The following is a 15,355-nucleotide window of genomic DNA, read 5'->3' as shown; positions in this document are numbered from 1 at the left end:
TATCTGAACGGGACTTTTGTGCCCTGAGTTTTGACTACAGCCAGCGCACGATTCTCCTTTGTATAGAATAGTCTTACAGCAGTATGGTTATGCGCTATATCTTGAGAAATGCCATTTGTAGGACACTTGCTTCAATTGCCTTTGTGAGCTTTCTGTCTGTATTAACATTCAGAACACAGAATATCGTCAATAGATTGATACCTTTGTTACAGCATGCTTGTATATGTATGCACATCGAAATATGGTAATAAAAGCCATAATCTAGACTGGAATATAGAAATCACATCAGTGACCTTTAAAATTAATTTCTCTAAGATGTATTTAAGATATATGAAGATTTAACAAAATTTAGCAAGGATATTTATTATACTATCCTTTAACTAATCGAAGATGAGTTTATCTGGTGTCATTTCAGAGGAAAATTGTAGATAGCAAGAATATATTTTAAAAGCTCAGAAAATGTTACTTAATATTACCTAAATCATCAGTCATCTCATTGCCGTAGGAGTCTACAGTTTTGTGATGATTCAAGACAAAGAAAGCCCTACTTTTTTCAGTGTCACTTCCAACATATCCTATATTCTTTTAACATGCAAATCCTGCATCACCTTGCCTACTAGTCCTAGACCTATTTATATGAAGCTATAGATAATGTGACTGTATTGTGCTTGTCAGTTTATTGCACTTCTGAAATGATTCAAAGTATTATTAGTAGAGTTCCCCTCAAAATACACGCTTCCAAACAGTATGAAAAATTATAAGCATGCTGGATGAATATTTTCTGGCCTTTGTGTGTGGTTAGGCTCTTGCAAACTGTTACTCTGATGTAATTTTGTCTTACATTTTTGCTTTTTCCCACTCCATGACTGAAGATTGAAAACAAGACTCTTCTGCTTTGCAGTAGATGGCACTGTAACACTTTTGCTGCCACAATTCTTTGTTTTAGGAGGGAAGATTTTGCTATTTCATAAGCGATCGAGAAGCAATTGTTCCCTTTCATTTGTAGGAATGCAGATGCAGAAAAATACTGGTATTTTATAAATTATTTTTGGAAGAGGGTTCTGTCTCTGATGCTTGTTTGACAGTTAAGGATAGCTGCTTTTCCTTTACTGCTTAAAAACATTAACTTCTGCACTATCTTGTACACCTGTTGAAGGGCTAGTGTATTTATTTGTGGGATTTTTTTCTATTTTAATAAGGATTTTAATATTTTCATATTCACCGGGGTGCTGAAAAATAAAGCATTGAGCATATAACTTTTGAGTTGTCATAAGTTATAGTGCTTCAAGCTTATAATAAAATTTATGATGTGTTTCAAAAAGGACTGTTAGCACGCTTAGTTTATAATGGACATGCGCTATAAATTGCCACAGTGTTTCTGAATTGATGGGTCACAGTTATATCTTTGATCTTAAGAAAATGAATGTTAGTAATAGAAATGTGTGACAAGAAGCATGAGTGCTCGGTATCATTGATTTTTCCCTGCACATGTGTGTCGAAAAAGTAAATTTCCTACAACAACTGTGGTTCTCATTCAGTGCCCATTAAGTAACTCAGATTTTTTTTTTTTTTTTCTCTTTATTTAACTGGGGCTTGGAGTAAACTGTATGTGAGGAAACAGAGCACAGTAAGATGCTTTGTATAGATATACACACTACTAATTATTTATTTGAAAGTTTTCTTCAAAACAAAAGCATTCACGTTTTAGCATGTGTGGTATAATGGCTATTTTCCTCTTCACTTTCAGTATTACAATCCCTGAAAAGCTAGAATATTTCATTAACAAATACGCAGAACACTCTCATGACAAATGGTCAATGGAAAAGGTAAAATCTATATTCCTGTTAAAGCAAGATCAGATTTTTTATTTGAATCCATTTCATCTTCAAAATATTTTACTCTGAATATTATTTTTCATAACGCTTCAAGTTGGTATATAGGTAAGGTATAAACCTATATTTTCTTGAAATGCGTTTTGGGGGAAAGTTCTGTAAGTGCCCATGAGTATTTCAAAATAGCGTTTCATCATTTCTTTATTTTTATCATTGTCTTTTGAGTAAATATGCTTACTAATTCTTTAAGAGTTTCATTGACTTCAAATTTCAATTTTTTAACTAAAAATCGTATTTAGGGTTTTTATTCCTTTGTGCGGTTTCTGTGTCCAGAATTAAAAATGGTTCGTCAACTGCAGCATAGTATTTTGCTCTATGTAAATGTTTAAAAGAAAAATGTATTAAACGTTAGCTTTGTGTATTCATTAATTTTCAAAAAGATGGCATGCTAGATAGTTAATTGCATTCTGTGTAGATAATATAAATGTTGGTTGAGAAATTGTTGAGAAAATAGTAGAAGGGAAATGTTAAGAGAACAACTCTGCAGAGGCTTTGTTCAGTTCCTTGTACCAATAAAAATAGGATTTTTCATAATTTTTTGCTTTTCCCCATTTTTTTCATCTTATTACTGTTTTCAGTTTGCCAATGGATGGACATATGGTGAAACATATTCTGAATCTGCAAAAGTGCAACCATTAATGAAGCAATATAAGTTACTATCTGAAAAGGTAAGGAATTTGTTCGTTCTTGATCCAGAGTGATTGAAAGATTGCTTCATTCACTCTGAAAATATCACCTTGGGCTTACAACCCTTTTTAAAAATTTATTTAAAGTTTAAATCAGCTAATATGTGACTGTTGCCTTCCTCAAAATCTCAAAAAGAGACAGAAGGGTTTTATTGTACAATAAACGGGCCACTCAACCTATTTTCTCTTATGGCTGAATTTACATGGCATAATTTATGGTGAAACTGAAGTGTCATATTGCCAGTATATTTTTACACTAAGGTAATACAGGAATGCTTGCTTGCTTAGTGAAGACTTAGGTTTAGGCTTTGTCTGGTCTCCATCAGAGGAGACCACAAAGATGATTAGAAGGCTGGAGGGCTTGTTAAGTGAAGCAAGGCTGAAGGAACTGTCTATGTTCAGCTTAAAGAAGAGAAAACTGATGGGGATATAATTTCGGTTTCCCAGTACCTAAATGCTAATTATAGAGAAGATGGATGCATTCTCTTCACAGGGATGCACAGTGTCAGAACAAGATCCACTGGGTTTAAGTTCCTTCAGCAGAAATGCTTTCTGGAAATCCTTCTTATCTTGACAACTTAAACATTGGAATAGGCTGTCCAGAGAAGTGGTGAAATCACCAGCAGTACAAATATTAAAGGCATGACATGGCAGGCCCTAGATAACCTCATCTTGATAACCGTTGATAGCCCCATTAGGTTAGCTTATCTGACCTCAACAGAAGGTTGAGCCAAATGACGTCCAGAGGTCCTTCTAACATAGACTTTTTTTATGATTCTATGATCATGGTTTTTTGTTTCATTTAGCAGACAAAACACTGCATTACTCTTGATAATTACTGATCCACCTTTGAGCTCATATCTGAGCATGTCATTAACACGGTTATCCCTGTGATCATCATCTTCCTGCAGGGCCAGAATTCTTCTGCCCAATTCTGAAATGATAAATAATTTTTTTAATATCTTATATGAATTATTTGCTTCTTTGCAGTATCCCTGGGCCATAAGGGCTGATTTTAGTACATTTCTTTGCATCTCAGTATAACCAGGCAAAAGCGCAATAGTTATTTTTTGCTCTGTACAACTACGTAATAAACGAGGCAATTATTACATGTGCATTCTTCTAGGAGAAAGAAATTTATCGATGGCCAATCAAAGAATCACTGAAAACTATGCTGGCATGGGGATGGCGAATTGAAAGAACACGGGAGGGAGATTCCATGGCACTGTATAATCGGACGCGTCGCATATCTCAAACCAGTCAAGTGAGCCATTTTATTAAAACCTTATTTTAAAAACAGGCATGCAAAATCTACTCTCCAATCTTTGATTTTGTAAGTAATGAAATAAACCTGTAGCATAAAAATATGTGAAAGCATTTTTCACAAGCAATTGTACAACTGATAATGGGTTTGGATTTCTATTCGCTGAAGCTGGAACTTTCTTTCCCTGTTCTAAAGTAATATGTTAATAAACATTTTCAAAACACCTGAACAAAACTGAAATAGAAATGTATTTGTTCACTTGGTTTAAAGTTACCTGCATTATTTAGGGGAATTATTTACATCAGTAGGTGATTATGCATTAGTAGTGAGTATTAATATGATTTTAGTCTACTATTTTTTGAAATTTGGTGGCTATGGATGCCTTTAAGCGTGTAGAGTAATAGATAAGGGTAGATATATAAATTATTTTTATTTATTTAAATAAATATATATTTCCTTTTTTTAAGGAAAATTAATACAAACATCAATGTTAATGCAGCAAAAATTTTACATCTGTAGCCAAAATTCTGAAAATGTTAAAGATAGGTTTTTTTTCCTTTAGAATAGTCTTCTTAAATCAAAATGTTGTAAGGATAAAATGGAGAAATACTGACACTATATTCTCTTAGAGCTCCATACACTATGCAATTAAACTGAGGGGGGAGAAAATCTCTGTCTCTCCCATTCACACAGACACGCGTGGAGCCAAACCGATGGGGGAAATAAAATGGAGGAGAAAAATCTTTCCCTCTTTTCTCCACTCTGCTCTGCACTATTTACATGTGTGAGTGGTGATATTGAAGGAGCTGGGACTGTTTAGTTTGAGGAAGAGGAGGCTGAGGGGAGACCTCATCACTCTCTACAACTACTTGAAAGGACATTGTAGAGAGGTTGGTGCTGGTCTCTTCTCACAGGTAATCAGCAATAGAACAAGAGGGAATGGGTCCAAGCTGCAAGAGGGTAGGTTTCGGCTGGACATTAGGAAAAAAATATGCATATGAAAATAATATCAGTCATAAGAACAATCTTTCTAAAGGAAGATATACCTGTGGGGGACATCTGTTACAGCAGAATCCATAGTGGAAAGCCCAGCAATGCCCCTTTTGTAGCCACATTTCTTGCATCAAGTGGCTTGCCATCCAGAGAATCTCCGTCATTGTTTATCCTTCTTCAAACGTTTGTGTCAATGTAACAAGCAAACCTGTGACAAATTTAGGCAGTAGAGAGAAAGAATGACAAAATGATGATATTTTCTGAGTGGGGAGGAGGGACAGAAGGAAAAAGCTATGTATTTAGTAGATTTTGTATTCCTGTATGTAGAAGTAGAGTTGAAAAGCCAAATTCAAAGTTTGATTTTTGCCTGAATATCCCTTAAACTAGATTGTCTGAGATTTCACCTGCTGAGAAGAAAAAATTCCAGAAAACGCAGAGGTTTATTCATAACCTTATTAAAGCATTACCCACAATGAGCTCAAATCTTAAATGAGTTCAAGTGAAACTTGCATTTGAATGAGGGGGATTTGTGTCTGATGGCTGTCTGTCTTTGGGAACAAAGTATGTAGACCTTTCCTTAAATCTTGCTTAAGTTTACCGTCCTTGAGGTATTTGCAGTTGGGCTACATGGGTTCTTTTTGCTCTCTAGAGATATACAACTGACTTTTTCCTTAAGTTCTTTCATTACTTTCAGGATCTTGTTAACGTTAACATATTCATATCAAACACTTGTATAACTCCGCTGTTTTGCACACTTGTTATTCAGATCTCTGTAGATACAGCCCATGGTTACACTCCTCGAGCAATTGACATGAGCAACGTCACGCTCTCCAGAGACTTACATGTAAGTCAGAAGTACTTAATGTGCCTACCCTTTTTTACATTTTCTTTTCTTTTCTGCTAGTTTAATTTAAACAAATTTGGTGCCTTATGTTACTTTCTTTGATATGCCTGGATTTTGGTTTGACTTTTTTTTTTGTTCTTTTTCATCATTGCTCTTTGATCCTCTGTTTCTTTGAAAAACGTCGTTCATGTTCAAAAGCTTCAAAGTTTATTTTAGTCCTGGATTGATTTTCCCAGCTCTCTTTGCGAACATCCGTCATTTTGAAGAGAATCCTGTTTAGAAAATCTTGCAGCATCAGCTTGTTTCTGTTTATCATTCATTTCTCCACCATCTTCCCAAAACATTTTGTCATTGCTCTTTTTTCTAAACTGAAGAAATAAGAATCAGGAGCCATTGTTACAACAAATATTGTGAGAACAGAGAGCGAAGAAGTTGGGGCTAATATTTTACCTCATCTTTCAGTAGATTGCTGTTATTTGGAACAATATTTTTAGTTGATAGTTCTTTCAAACCAACTTCAAAATCTGTTATTTAAAAGCTAGGCAAATTTAATTGAAATGCAGTTTTAGGTATTAATTGCCCTGATACTGTAATTCAGGAAATATCCAAACATGTTAAATACTAATGAGATCTGAGTTTCTAAAATTGAACTATATGTAATTTTTAACTTTTTTTTTGAATGTTTAATATCTTTAAAGTTCAGGTTTAGATTTTTTTTTTAAGAGTTCAGAGTTAGATTCTTCAACTTTGTTTTAAAATGCAGTCCTCTGGCTTGCTGCCCTTTCCAGAACCTTCAGGGGGTTCTTACTGGCATTGTTTTGAGAATCAAGTCCCCGTCTGACACCTCAGTGCTCTTTCCAAACTATAGTCCTCTTTGTGGTTCCTCCTTTTTCGAATTAGCAGTTTTCTCTTCAGCACCAGGTTCCTAATTCGTATACATAAGCCCATCCATTCCAAATTCCATTCCAAAAATTATGTATCATAATTTTTCAATAAAAACTCGCTTTCAGTGAACCATTACAGTGTAATTGTATTGAAGCTCCCAGAGAACAAAACTTGTTATTTAATATCAACCAGAAAATTGTCCTTCTTGGGGGTTAAGCATTGCAACATGTATCACTAAGCTCTCCATTTTCCTAAGGCCATGGCTGAGATGATGGCGGAAAACTACCATAACATATGGGCAAAGAAAAAGAAAATGGAGCTTGAAGCAAAAGGTAATGTTAACTACAGGTATTTACAGTGTTTTAAGTTCTCTATGATTAGCTTAGGTCATATATTTGAGAAAACAGATTGGGAAAAGAAAAAAGGAACAGCAAATTTAAATTGATGAAGAAACAATGAAGTAGCTATTTTTAATTAAATATTTTGTGATTTTTAGTGCCTGGAAGTTTTTATAGTACTGAATAGAACAGTTCCTGTTGATGTGGTTTGCCAATTCAAATGTATCAAAGCAAGAGAAGTCAAAGCTTGTAAATAAATTTAAGCTACATTAATTCATTTTGCTTCTAGAATTAATCTTCCAGGCTCTTACCCAGTGGGCTCTGACTTAAGTTGAATTACTTCTCTTATTACAGGTAGATCTAAAAGGATTTTTACTAAGAACTGCATGTATCACATATTGAATTGACAAGTGGGTAAATGTAGAACAGATTCTTGATTCCACCTAAAAATTGCACGTGCTCCATGATCTCTGCTTACCTGACGAATTTTGTCGTGTATTGTGTAACTTACTGGTTTCCCTCTGTGTTAAAATAATTTCTTTATTTATGTTAAAGCTAATTTTTTTTTCTGCAGATAACATTATATTTGCACGTGGAGGAAACAATATTTGGATAAACAGCAAGCTCTCATTTGAAAATGACTGAAGCTAGGGTTTTGCCTTTTCTAAAAGTGTCAAGTCTAATTGTTTGCACCAAACTTGGCCTTTTTTTTTTTTTTTAATTGTATGCTTGCTTTTTTTATTAGTTGTGAGCTTCCAGCAAAGGTACAGTAGTTAAGTTTTTATGAAAAAGTTTCAACTGGAAGTGCCTTTGATAAATCACTATGAATTTCCATGCCTTAAATTATATTTCCCCTTAACACAGCTTTTATTTTAATTTTTATACACTTTATTGAAAAAACTTTCTTCACGGTAAGTAGCCACAGGATGGGCTAAGTCCGGGAAATCATAGGCAACATGAAGACGAGGTATTTAAATGGATGAACTGTATTTGGCAGATTTTTGTCACTGAGAACACTTTATAGTATTTGTAATGTTGTGCAAAGGAGCATAGTACTGAGAAGGCTGGAGGCAGCTATAGTGAATGAAGGAGAGGCTTCTGATAGTTTCTTTGTGTGAAACGTCAATGTATTTGTCATTGACAAATGTGTGTTAGCCACCTGAAAATTGCAAATGTCATTCCCCTCCACTGAACACTTCACGTGTATTAATTGTAACTGAATGATCTATTACAGTCTTAATGACTTTCATAGATAGGGCATGTACACTTACATGCATGCAATTTTGCATGTCTGTCTTCAGCTGGAATAAGGTGGAATTAGATCACATTTGCGATAATAGAATAAAACCCAGTCATGCCAATGTTAGAGGCTGTACTTCCTAAAAAAACTCAAACCAAACAAAAAAACCCACCGTCACACTTGCCCACTAGGTTGCCATTTTGGGTGTAGTTAAATGGATTCAAACAGGACTAATGGAAAATTTTAGAATACGTGGTTTACAAACTCACTTAAGGATATGTCTCCAATATTTTCTAGAGATAATTTGTTCCTTTTTTTAAAATATTACTAGAGACTTGCTGAAGTATTTTTTCTGAGATAAGTCTGATCGTTACCCTTGCACTTTCCTGGGGTTTTGTAGCAATTATCATCGGAATTTATTGTGTTCTGCCTATGTGGTGGTAATTTTAGAAGGTGAAATCCTAAGAACGTGTCTTTTTATGCAGATATTTATATTACTAATAGTAACTTTATTTTCCTGCCAAATGAACTATCTGCCTTCAGAGACTTATCAGTACATCAGCTATTTATAAGCTATACAAACGCATTTTTTTTTTGTTTACCTCTCTGTTTTTGCAGCATTCTTTAGATCAGATTAGACAGTTGTCTGAACCACATTTGAATAAATGTACTCTAATTTTCTGTCTTTATTACTATAAAGTAGAACTGTATCATTTTCATATACTTTTAGATATGTATGTATCTTGCTAAACTCTGTGAACTCTTTTTGCTGTCATCAGAATGTTTAAAAGCAGGACTCTGTGTATGGTTATATATTTGTTTTTATCTTGCTTTTCTTATGAAATGATGTGTTATTTGCTGAAATATTTTCAGTTTCGTTAAATTAAGTTGCAATTATAATACTTGTTCATAACAGTTAAGCATTTTTTTTCTTCAAGAGTTTTTGCAGTAGGTTCAACATATTTACCTGGTACTTGCAACGACCGATTATGTTAGAACTGTTAGCAGCCATGTCTAAAGTTTCTATCTGGATATTTTTTAGGTTTGTGTAAAGAAACAGAAAAGTTTGTTCTTATTGTTCTTATTTCAGAGTAGATTTTACTGTAACATGCTATGTATTTTTATTACAGTGCTTTTACTGTCCCAGTAGGATGTATCACGTCAACAGATAACTCTCTTAACTGCTTTTTAATTCTTTTGATGTTCCATAGTAGGAGGCGGCAACCATCCTCTTCTTGTTCCTTATGATACACTCACAGCCAAAGAAAAAGCCAAGGACAGAGAAAAAGCACAGGATATTCTGAAATTTCTACAGATTAACGGATATGTTGTCTCCAGGTAATTCTCTGTTCAGTATTAGTGCCACAGAAGGTTTCTAATACTCCTTGCCACTAGCCCTTTTTCTTTTTTTTTGTGTGTGTGTACAAGACAAGAAAAGTCTATGGTAATTTTTAGGTTTCAGTACTCGGGAGTAAGGATGAGCTCCTTCATATAGAACATTGTAAGGAAGAAATGGATTATGGGATTATTAGCAGGGTTTTTGGAAGGCACAAGCAGAGTTCTCCAGGATCTCTGAATGTCTTCTGCCTCTCCTCTCAACATTGCAGCATGCCTTTTCTTTCTGGTGTGTTTCCATACATACAACTGTTAGTGAAATTGTTAATTTTCTACAAGTGATAGAATTATTAAATCTTAATTTCAGGTCAGGTGCAGGCATCTCTCAATAAGAATTTCTAGGCAATTGCTTTGATAAGACAGTTTTAATTCTAGAATCTACTACTCATTCCTTTCAACTGAGTTAATTTGTAGTGTTATTAAAATATTTTAAAAGTTAAAAGTGTTTTTTTAAAAAGCTTTTTTTAAAAAATCCACCATGTAAATGTAATAATAGTGGATAAATGTAGTAAACAAGACAACGTTCATAATTCAGTATGTATACATGCTATTCTCTGCAGAATAACAGCATAATTCCTTTTGGTTTTAATATGGCATATTCACCTACTAAATGCAGCGTGAATAAAATTTTAATTAAGTTGGAGGCTTGTCGGCTTCATCATCGTGGCTTAGGAAATGTGAGTCACTAGTAAAGGCTGAAAGCGTATCTGAGATTTGCATGACTTGAGCATTAGTAAGTGAATGAAACAGTCACAGAGATGGATTTAAGTAATCATTGTGAATTAATTAGCCTAGCCCATCTACTTAAAATCTGCCTACTTCCTTTCTTTTATATCACATATGAAATTCAGCCTCTTTATAGAGTCCCACAGGTAATCTAATAATTTTAGGTAAAATTTTTCAGGGTAGCTGGCACAATTCAATTTACTTTCCTTCATTGGAGTAGGATGTACAAAGAAGGATGTCAGTCAGCAAAGGTTTCTTTTCTCATCCCTTGTCAAAATGACAAAAGACTCCTCTGCTGTATTCAAGGTTACCCATTCCTTTTTGACTAATCCTTTTTATTTCTGTCTAACTTAAACACAAGTTAAACGTGGCTTTTGGTTTTCGGGAGGAGTGGAAGGATAAGATAACTGTTATCTTGGGCACACCCATCATCTAGTAAATAGTTCCTGACGCAGCTACACCCTCCTGTGCTAGTGAAATGGTCTTTCTATCAAGTTGAACTCAATGTACCTGCTGCTCCTGTGACCACTGTGCTGTCTAAACAAACAAACATTTGGTTCATATATTCCTTTGGTTTGCTTACCACTTGATTTTCTGCCACATATGCCTTGCACGCATTTCTTTACAGTCTTTTATTTGACAGTGACCATTCTAGTCTTGTGCACCCTCATGCACATTGGGTTTAGGGAAAGATACAAGCACTTGCCCCCTGCCAAGCACATGGCACTCAAGAACATGGCCTGTGACTCATGGTCCCACTCCAGCTGCTGTTACTGAGCCCCTCACTCATCTTACTGACACTTCCCTCCCTCCCCGCCACCGCCATTAGCTGTTTTTCCGGACACACAGCATTCCCACCTCAGTGGCTGCCAACTGTGACTCCCACTTGCTCCAGTTGCAGACACCTGGGTAAGGCAGGGATGTCTTACGTCCCCCACTGTCTGACTCTAATTGCTAGCACCAAATCCAGTCAAGCCAGTCCCCTGCAGTAGCTGGCACTCTGGGCTCAAAGTCTGTAGGATGGACCCATAGAGATGTTCCCAAAAGCTGTGGCCTCTCCAACTACTGATGCTGAGACCCTTGTTCACCCCTGTTGCTGGCATCACAGGCCTGGGGGCACCTACACCCCAAGTCTGACTCTAGTTGCTGGCCCCGTGTTCGCTCATGCTGGTCTTGCCAGTAGTTGGCACTTCTTACAGCACACACATACACATGGGATAGCGAGTGAGATTACACAGAGATAGCTAAGAAAGGATTTAATAAGAGGATAGGACAGACTTTAGGGATGAAGTGCAGGGCTCAGTCAGACAACTGTATTGACAGGCCTTGGTTTACATGTGGCTGGCCCCTTTTATACCCCTTTTTGTCTTTTCTCCCCTTTGCTCTTCTTCAGTCTTCCTTCCCTGCACGTTCCATCATTAGTGTAGTTCCACTGACCTGTCTCGAATCTTCCAAATCCTCATATTCTTCAAGTCCCCTCCTCTTAGGAGTTACAAAATCCAGGTGTCCCTCTCGCAAGCTGTGCCCAAAGTTTCTTAATGTCCCGTTAATTACTAACTGGAGACTTATGGTCTCCAGCATTGTCTCCTTTATCCAGATTCACACTTATTGAAAGAAGATACACTTTTCGTATCAAACTAGTAACTTACTGATAGAACATACTGAAAAGGGTAAAATGCAATTCCATCACTTTCTTTAGGTTTTCCCCAGATTTTTCACAAAGGCTGCATAGGTATTCAAAGTTCTTCCATTACAAACAGGCTTTTGGGGATAGTCATGATGAGGGAGACTAGATTTACTTCTGGTTTGATTGTTTAAATCAAAGTATTTTGGTAGTTTCAAAACTCCCTCACCCAAGAATCAGTCCCTGGAGGGAAATATAAGACAATAATACCTTACAAGTAAGGGAAAGAAATTATAATGATGCTGTATTAATCTGATTGACTAGTCTCATTTTACTGTAAGCTTCTACTTGGAAAATCTGAGTTGTAGCTTAACAAATTGCTCAAAACCTAAATAAGCATAAACGTACTGTTTACTTCAGACACAGAACAATTCTTATGTTAACAAGCAGTTAATCATTACTAGAGAAAATGGCGTCAGACTACATGGAGTGGGAAGACTACTTTGAATCCTGCATGTGTGAAAATTGACTTGCTTCTTTTTACAGAGGACTTAAGGACCTGGAATTAGACACACCTTCCATTGAGAAACGCTTTGCCTACAGTTTCCTTCAGCAACTTATAAGATATGTGGATGAAGCCCATCAGTACATTCTGGAGTTTGGTACAGTACTCCTTGTGCATTTTCTTAAGAATTACTGACTAAGATGTTTGATATTATCAAAACAACTAGAAAGCTTCAAAAAAAAAAAAAAGAGACATTCTTGGACTAGGAGTTTTCCCTTTAGTTTCTTATAGTTGGCGAAGATGATGAATTTTGGAAAGTTACGTAGTTCACATTCATTCCAGTATCCCATATTTATTCATCAGATGAAAAGCATCCAGCCAAAATTTATAATGACTTTAATTCTTTGAAAAAGAAAGCTAGCTGCGCCCTTGCATTTATGCACAAATTCATAATCTCGCACATGTGCACATTAATATTTACTATTCACATGTAATCCCTTTTTCACAGAGCAAATTAAATCAGTCAATTGTACCATTATGAAATTTTCTCTGGAGGAGGAAGTCGAGTAGAGAAACCTCTTTAACAAACTCCTACAATGGGAATGTTCTTTCACAAATACCAGCATGTTTCATCAACAGTGCTATGAAGGAAGGATATAGCTGGATCTGCCTTTGTTAAAGATTAAAAAAATAAGTTTGGTGACCCAAGTCAGCTTCTTACATGAGCAGTAAAAGCCAAAAACCTAGCCAGATACAGCTTCTGTGTGACCATGGGAGTTTCAATGTCACATAACTTATATCTTGCCTCACGTCTAGGCATAGATGCTGTAATCGACAGTATTAATGGCAGGAACAACAGGGAGATTGAATAAATCAATGCTCATCCAAAAGCCTATCTAGTTTTAAAGTGAAAATTATCAAATTTATGAATTATTAAATGCCATGGTTACTTAAGTAGCAAAAGTCTGTCCTTGGTAACTCATTGGGTTACTTCTGCTGCTAATACCTGATTATCATGGCTTCGTTCTACTTAATTATATAGATTTGGCATAACTACAAGAATTATAATGAATAAATACCAGAACACTGGTGGAAAAAATACTGTTTATATTAATATTGGTTAGTAAAAAGAAGGTAATAAATAAAGGATAAATAGTCTGGGAGCTGTACCTGATTATGTCTGTAAAGAGTATTTGATTTTTATGATAATGGGGGAACTGAAGCAATTTTAATTTCAGTTCGGTAGTTCTAACCATTATTTTTGTTCTTTAGACAAAGTCCACAAATAGGTAGTAAAAATTTCGTAATTCTGTTCCTCCTGTGAAGAACTGGAGAATGGTGTTGCATTGATACCTGAGTTTAGGCTTCTGAATAACTACAAAAATACAAATATAGGGCCAGATTTTCATCTCACAAAAAAGTGTGTATCTCTTTGGACTATCAGATGTCTAGACTTTTATGAAGATTTGTACAGTTTTTCTTTACACATTTTATTTGCTGTAACTTTTCATGAGGGAATCATAAAATGACACTTTAATTAGTGTGTATACTGTTTGTGGTATCTTAAATCTACATCTAAAGATGACCAGTTTTTGTTTATAGTGTAGACTTTCTAAGAAAAATGCAGAGTAGACTGTAATTAAGGAAATATGACAGGGAGCTTAATTTTCTTTTCTCTGCAGATGGTGGCAGCAGAGGCAAAGGAGAGCATTTCCCATATGAACAAGAAATCAAGTTTTTTGCCAAAGTACAGTATATCTTTGCTTATTCTTTATCAACATAGTAAGTAGTTGAAGTGAGAAAGCATTTGTTAGCGAATGTGATTATTGTTAGTTGCACTTCTCTGTGTAAAGTTCATTATTTTATTAATTAAAAACGTAATAAAAATTGCTTGAAAATACTTTAGTATGAAGTATAGATGAAAAAATTACAGGACTATATTCTTATTATTTCCTTCCTTCATGATACGCAACTACTCATAGTATGTTATTCATAACTTCCCTATAGTTTCTGTTGAGTGGCTTAGTCTAATTCTGAAGATTTTTCTCTTACAATCCTCAGGCAGATAAATGTGAGCAATAGTTACTGGAATTAACATAGCTATGTATCTGTTAGTGTCACCTTCCTTATTTCTTTCCTCGTTTTAAAACCATGCTGGTGTTTCCATCACGGAGTCACAGAATGGCTGAGGTTGGAAGGGCCTTCTGGAGGTCATCTAGTCCAACTTCACTGCTCAAACAGTGTCACCTAGAGTAGGTTGCCCAAGACCATGTCCAGCAGGCTTTTGAATATCTCCAAGGGTGGAGACTCGGCAATCTCTCTGGGAAACCTGTGCCAGCTCTCAGCCTCTGGTCCTGTCATGGGGCACAACTGAAAAGAGCCTGGCTCCATCTTCTGTACACCCTCCCTTCAGATATTTATACACATTGATGACATCCTCCTTGAGCTTTTTCTTCTCTAGGCTGAAGAGTCCCAGCTCCCTTAGCCTCTCCTCATTTGAAAGATCCTCAAGTTCCTCAATCATCTTTGTGGCCCTTCACTGGACACTCTCTCCAGTATGTCCATGTTTCCCTTGCACTGAGGAGCCCAGAACCAGACACAGCACTTCAGATGCGGCCTCACCAATGCTGAGTAGAGAGGAAGACTCACCTCCCTGTACCTGCTGACAGTACTCTGTCTAATGCAAACCGGGATGCTGTTGACACCTTTGCAGTGAAGGTGCATAGTTGGCTCATGGTCAGTTTGCTGTCCACTGAGGCTCCCTGGTCCTTCTCTGCAAAGCGCTTTCCAGATGGTTAACCCTCAGTGTATACCGGTACCTGGGGTTATTGCTCCCCAGGTGCAGGACTTTGCACTTCTTGCTGAAAGTCATTAAATTCCTGTCAGCCCAATTCTCCTTTTGGTCTCAAGAAGGTTTTGCGTGGTATAAATTAAGGAAATCTGCTTATGCCTTTTGCATGTAA

At 36.0% G+C, this 15,355-nt stretch overlaps 1 protein-coding gene across 4 annotated transcripts in view; it reads left to right on the top strand.

Moving 5' to 3' along the window:
- The window catches only part of RYR2 (ryanodine receptor 2), a 427,534-nt gene that overhangs the window by 306,763 nt on the left and 105,416 nt on the right, over positions 1–15,355 (top strand). For 3 of the 4 annotated variants that reach the window (XM_054193733.1, XM_054193732.1, XM_054193730.1), the window contains exons 54-61: positions 1,748–1,826; positions 2,471–2,560; positions 3,705–3,842; positions 5,602–5,679; positions 6,821–6,896; positions 9,354–9,480; positions 12,434–12,549; positions 14,075–14,139. In XM_054193733.1, the coding sequence (XP_054049708.1) occupies positions 1,748–1,826; positions 2,471–2,560; positions 3,705–3,842; positions 5,602–5,679; positions 6,821–6,896; positions 9,354–9,480; positions 12,434–12,549; positions 14,075–14,139 (769 nt within the window). The remainder of the gene's footprint in view (positions 1–1,747; positions 1,827–2,470; positions 2,561–3,704; positions 3,843–5,601; positions 5,680–6,820; positions 6,897–9,353; positions 9,481–12,433; positions 12,550–14,074; positions 14,140–15,355) is intronic. The other variant, XM_054193731.1, reaches the window with a different exon arrangement.

This window comes from Rissa tridactyla, chromosome 3, assembly GCF_028500815.1.
Source record: "Rissa tridactyla isolate bRisTri1 chromosome 3, bRisTri1.patW.cur.20221130, whole genome shotgun sequence".
Lineage (NCBI taxonomy): Eukaryota > Metazoa > Chordata > Aves > Charadriiformes > Laridae > Rissa > Rissa tridactyla.
This window is presented reverse-complemented; position numbering and strand designations above follow the sequence as displayed.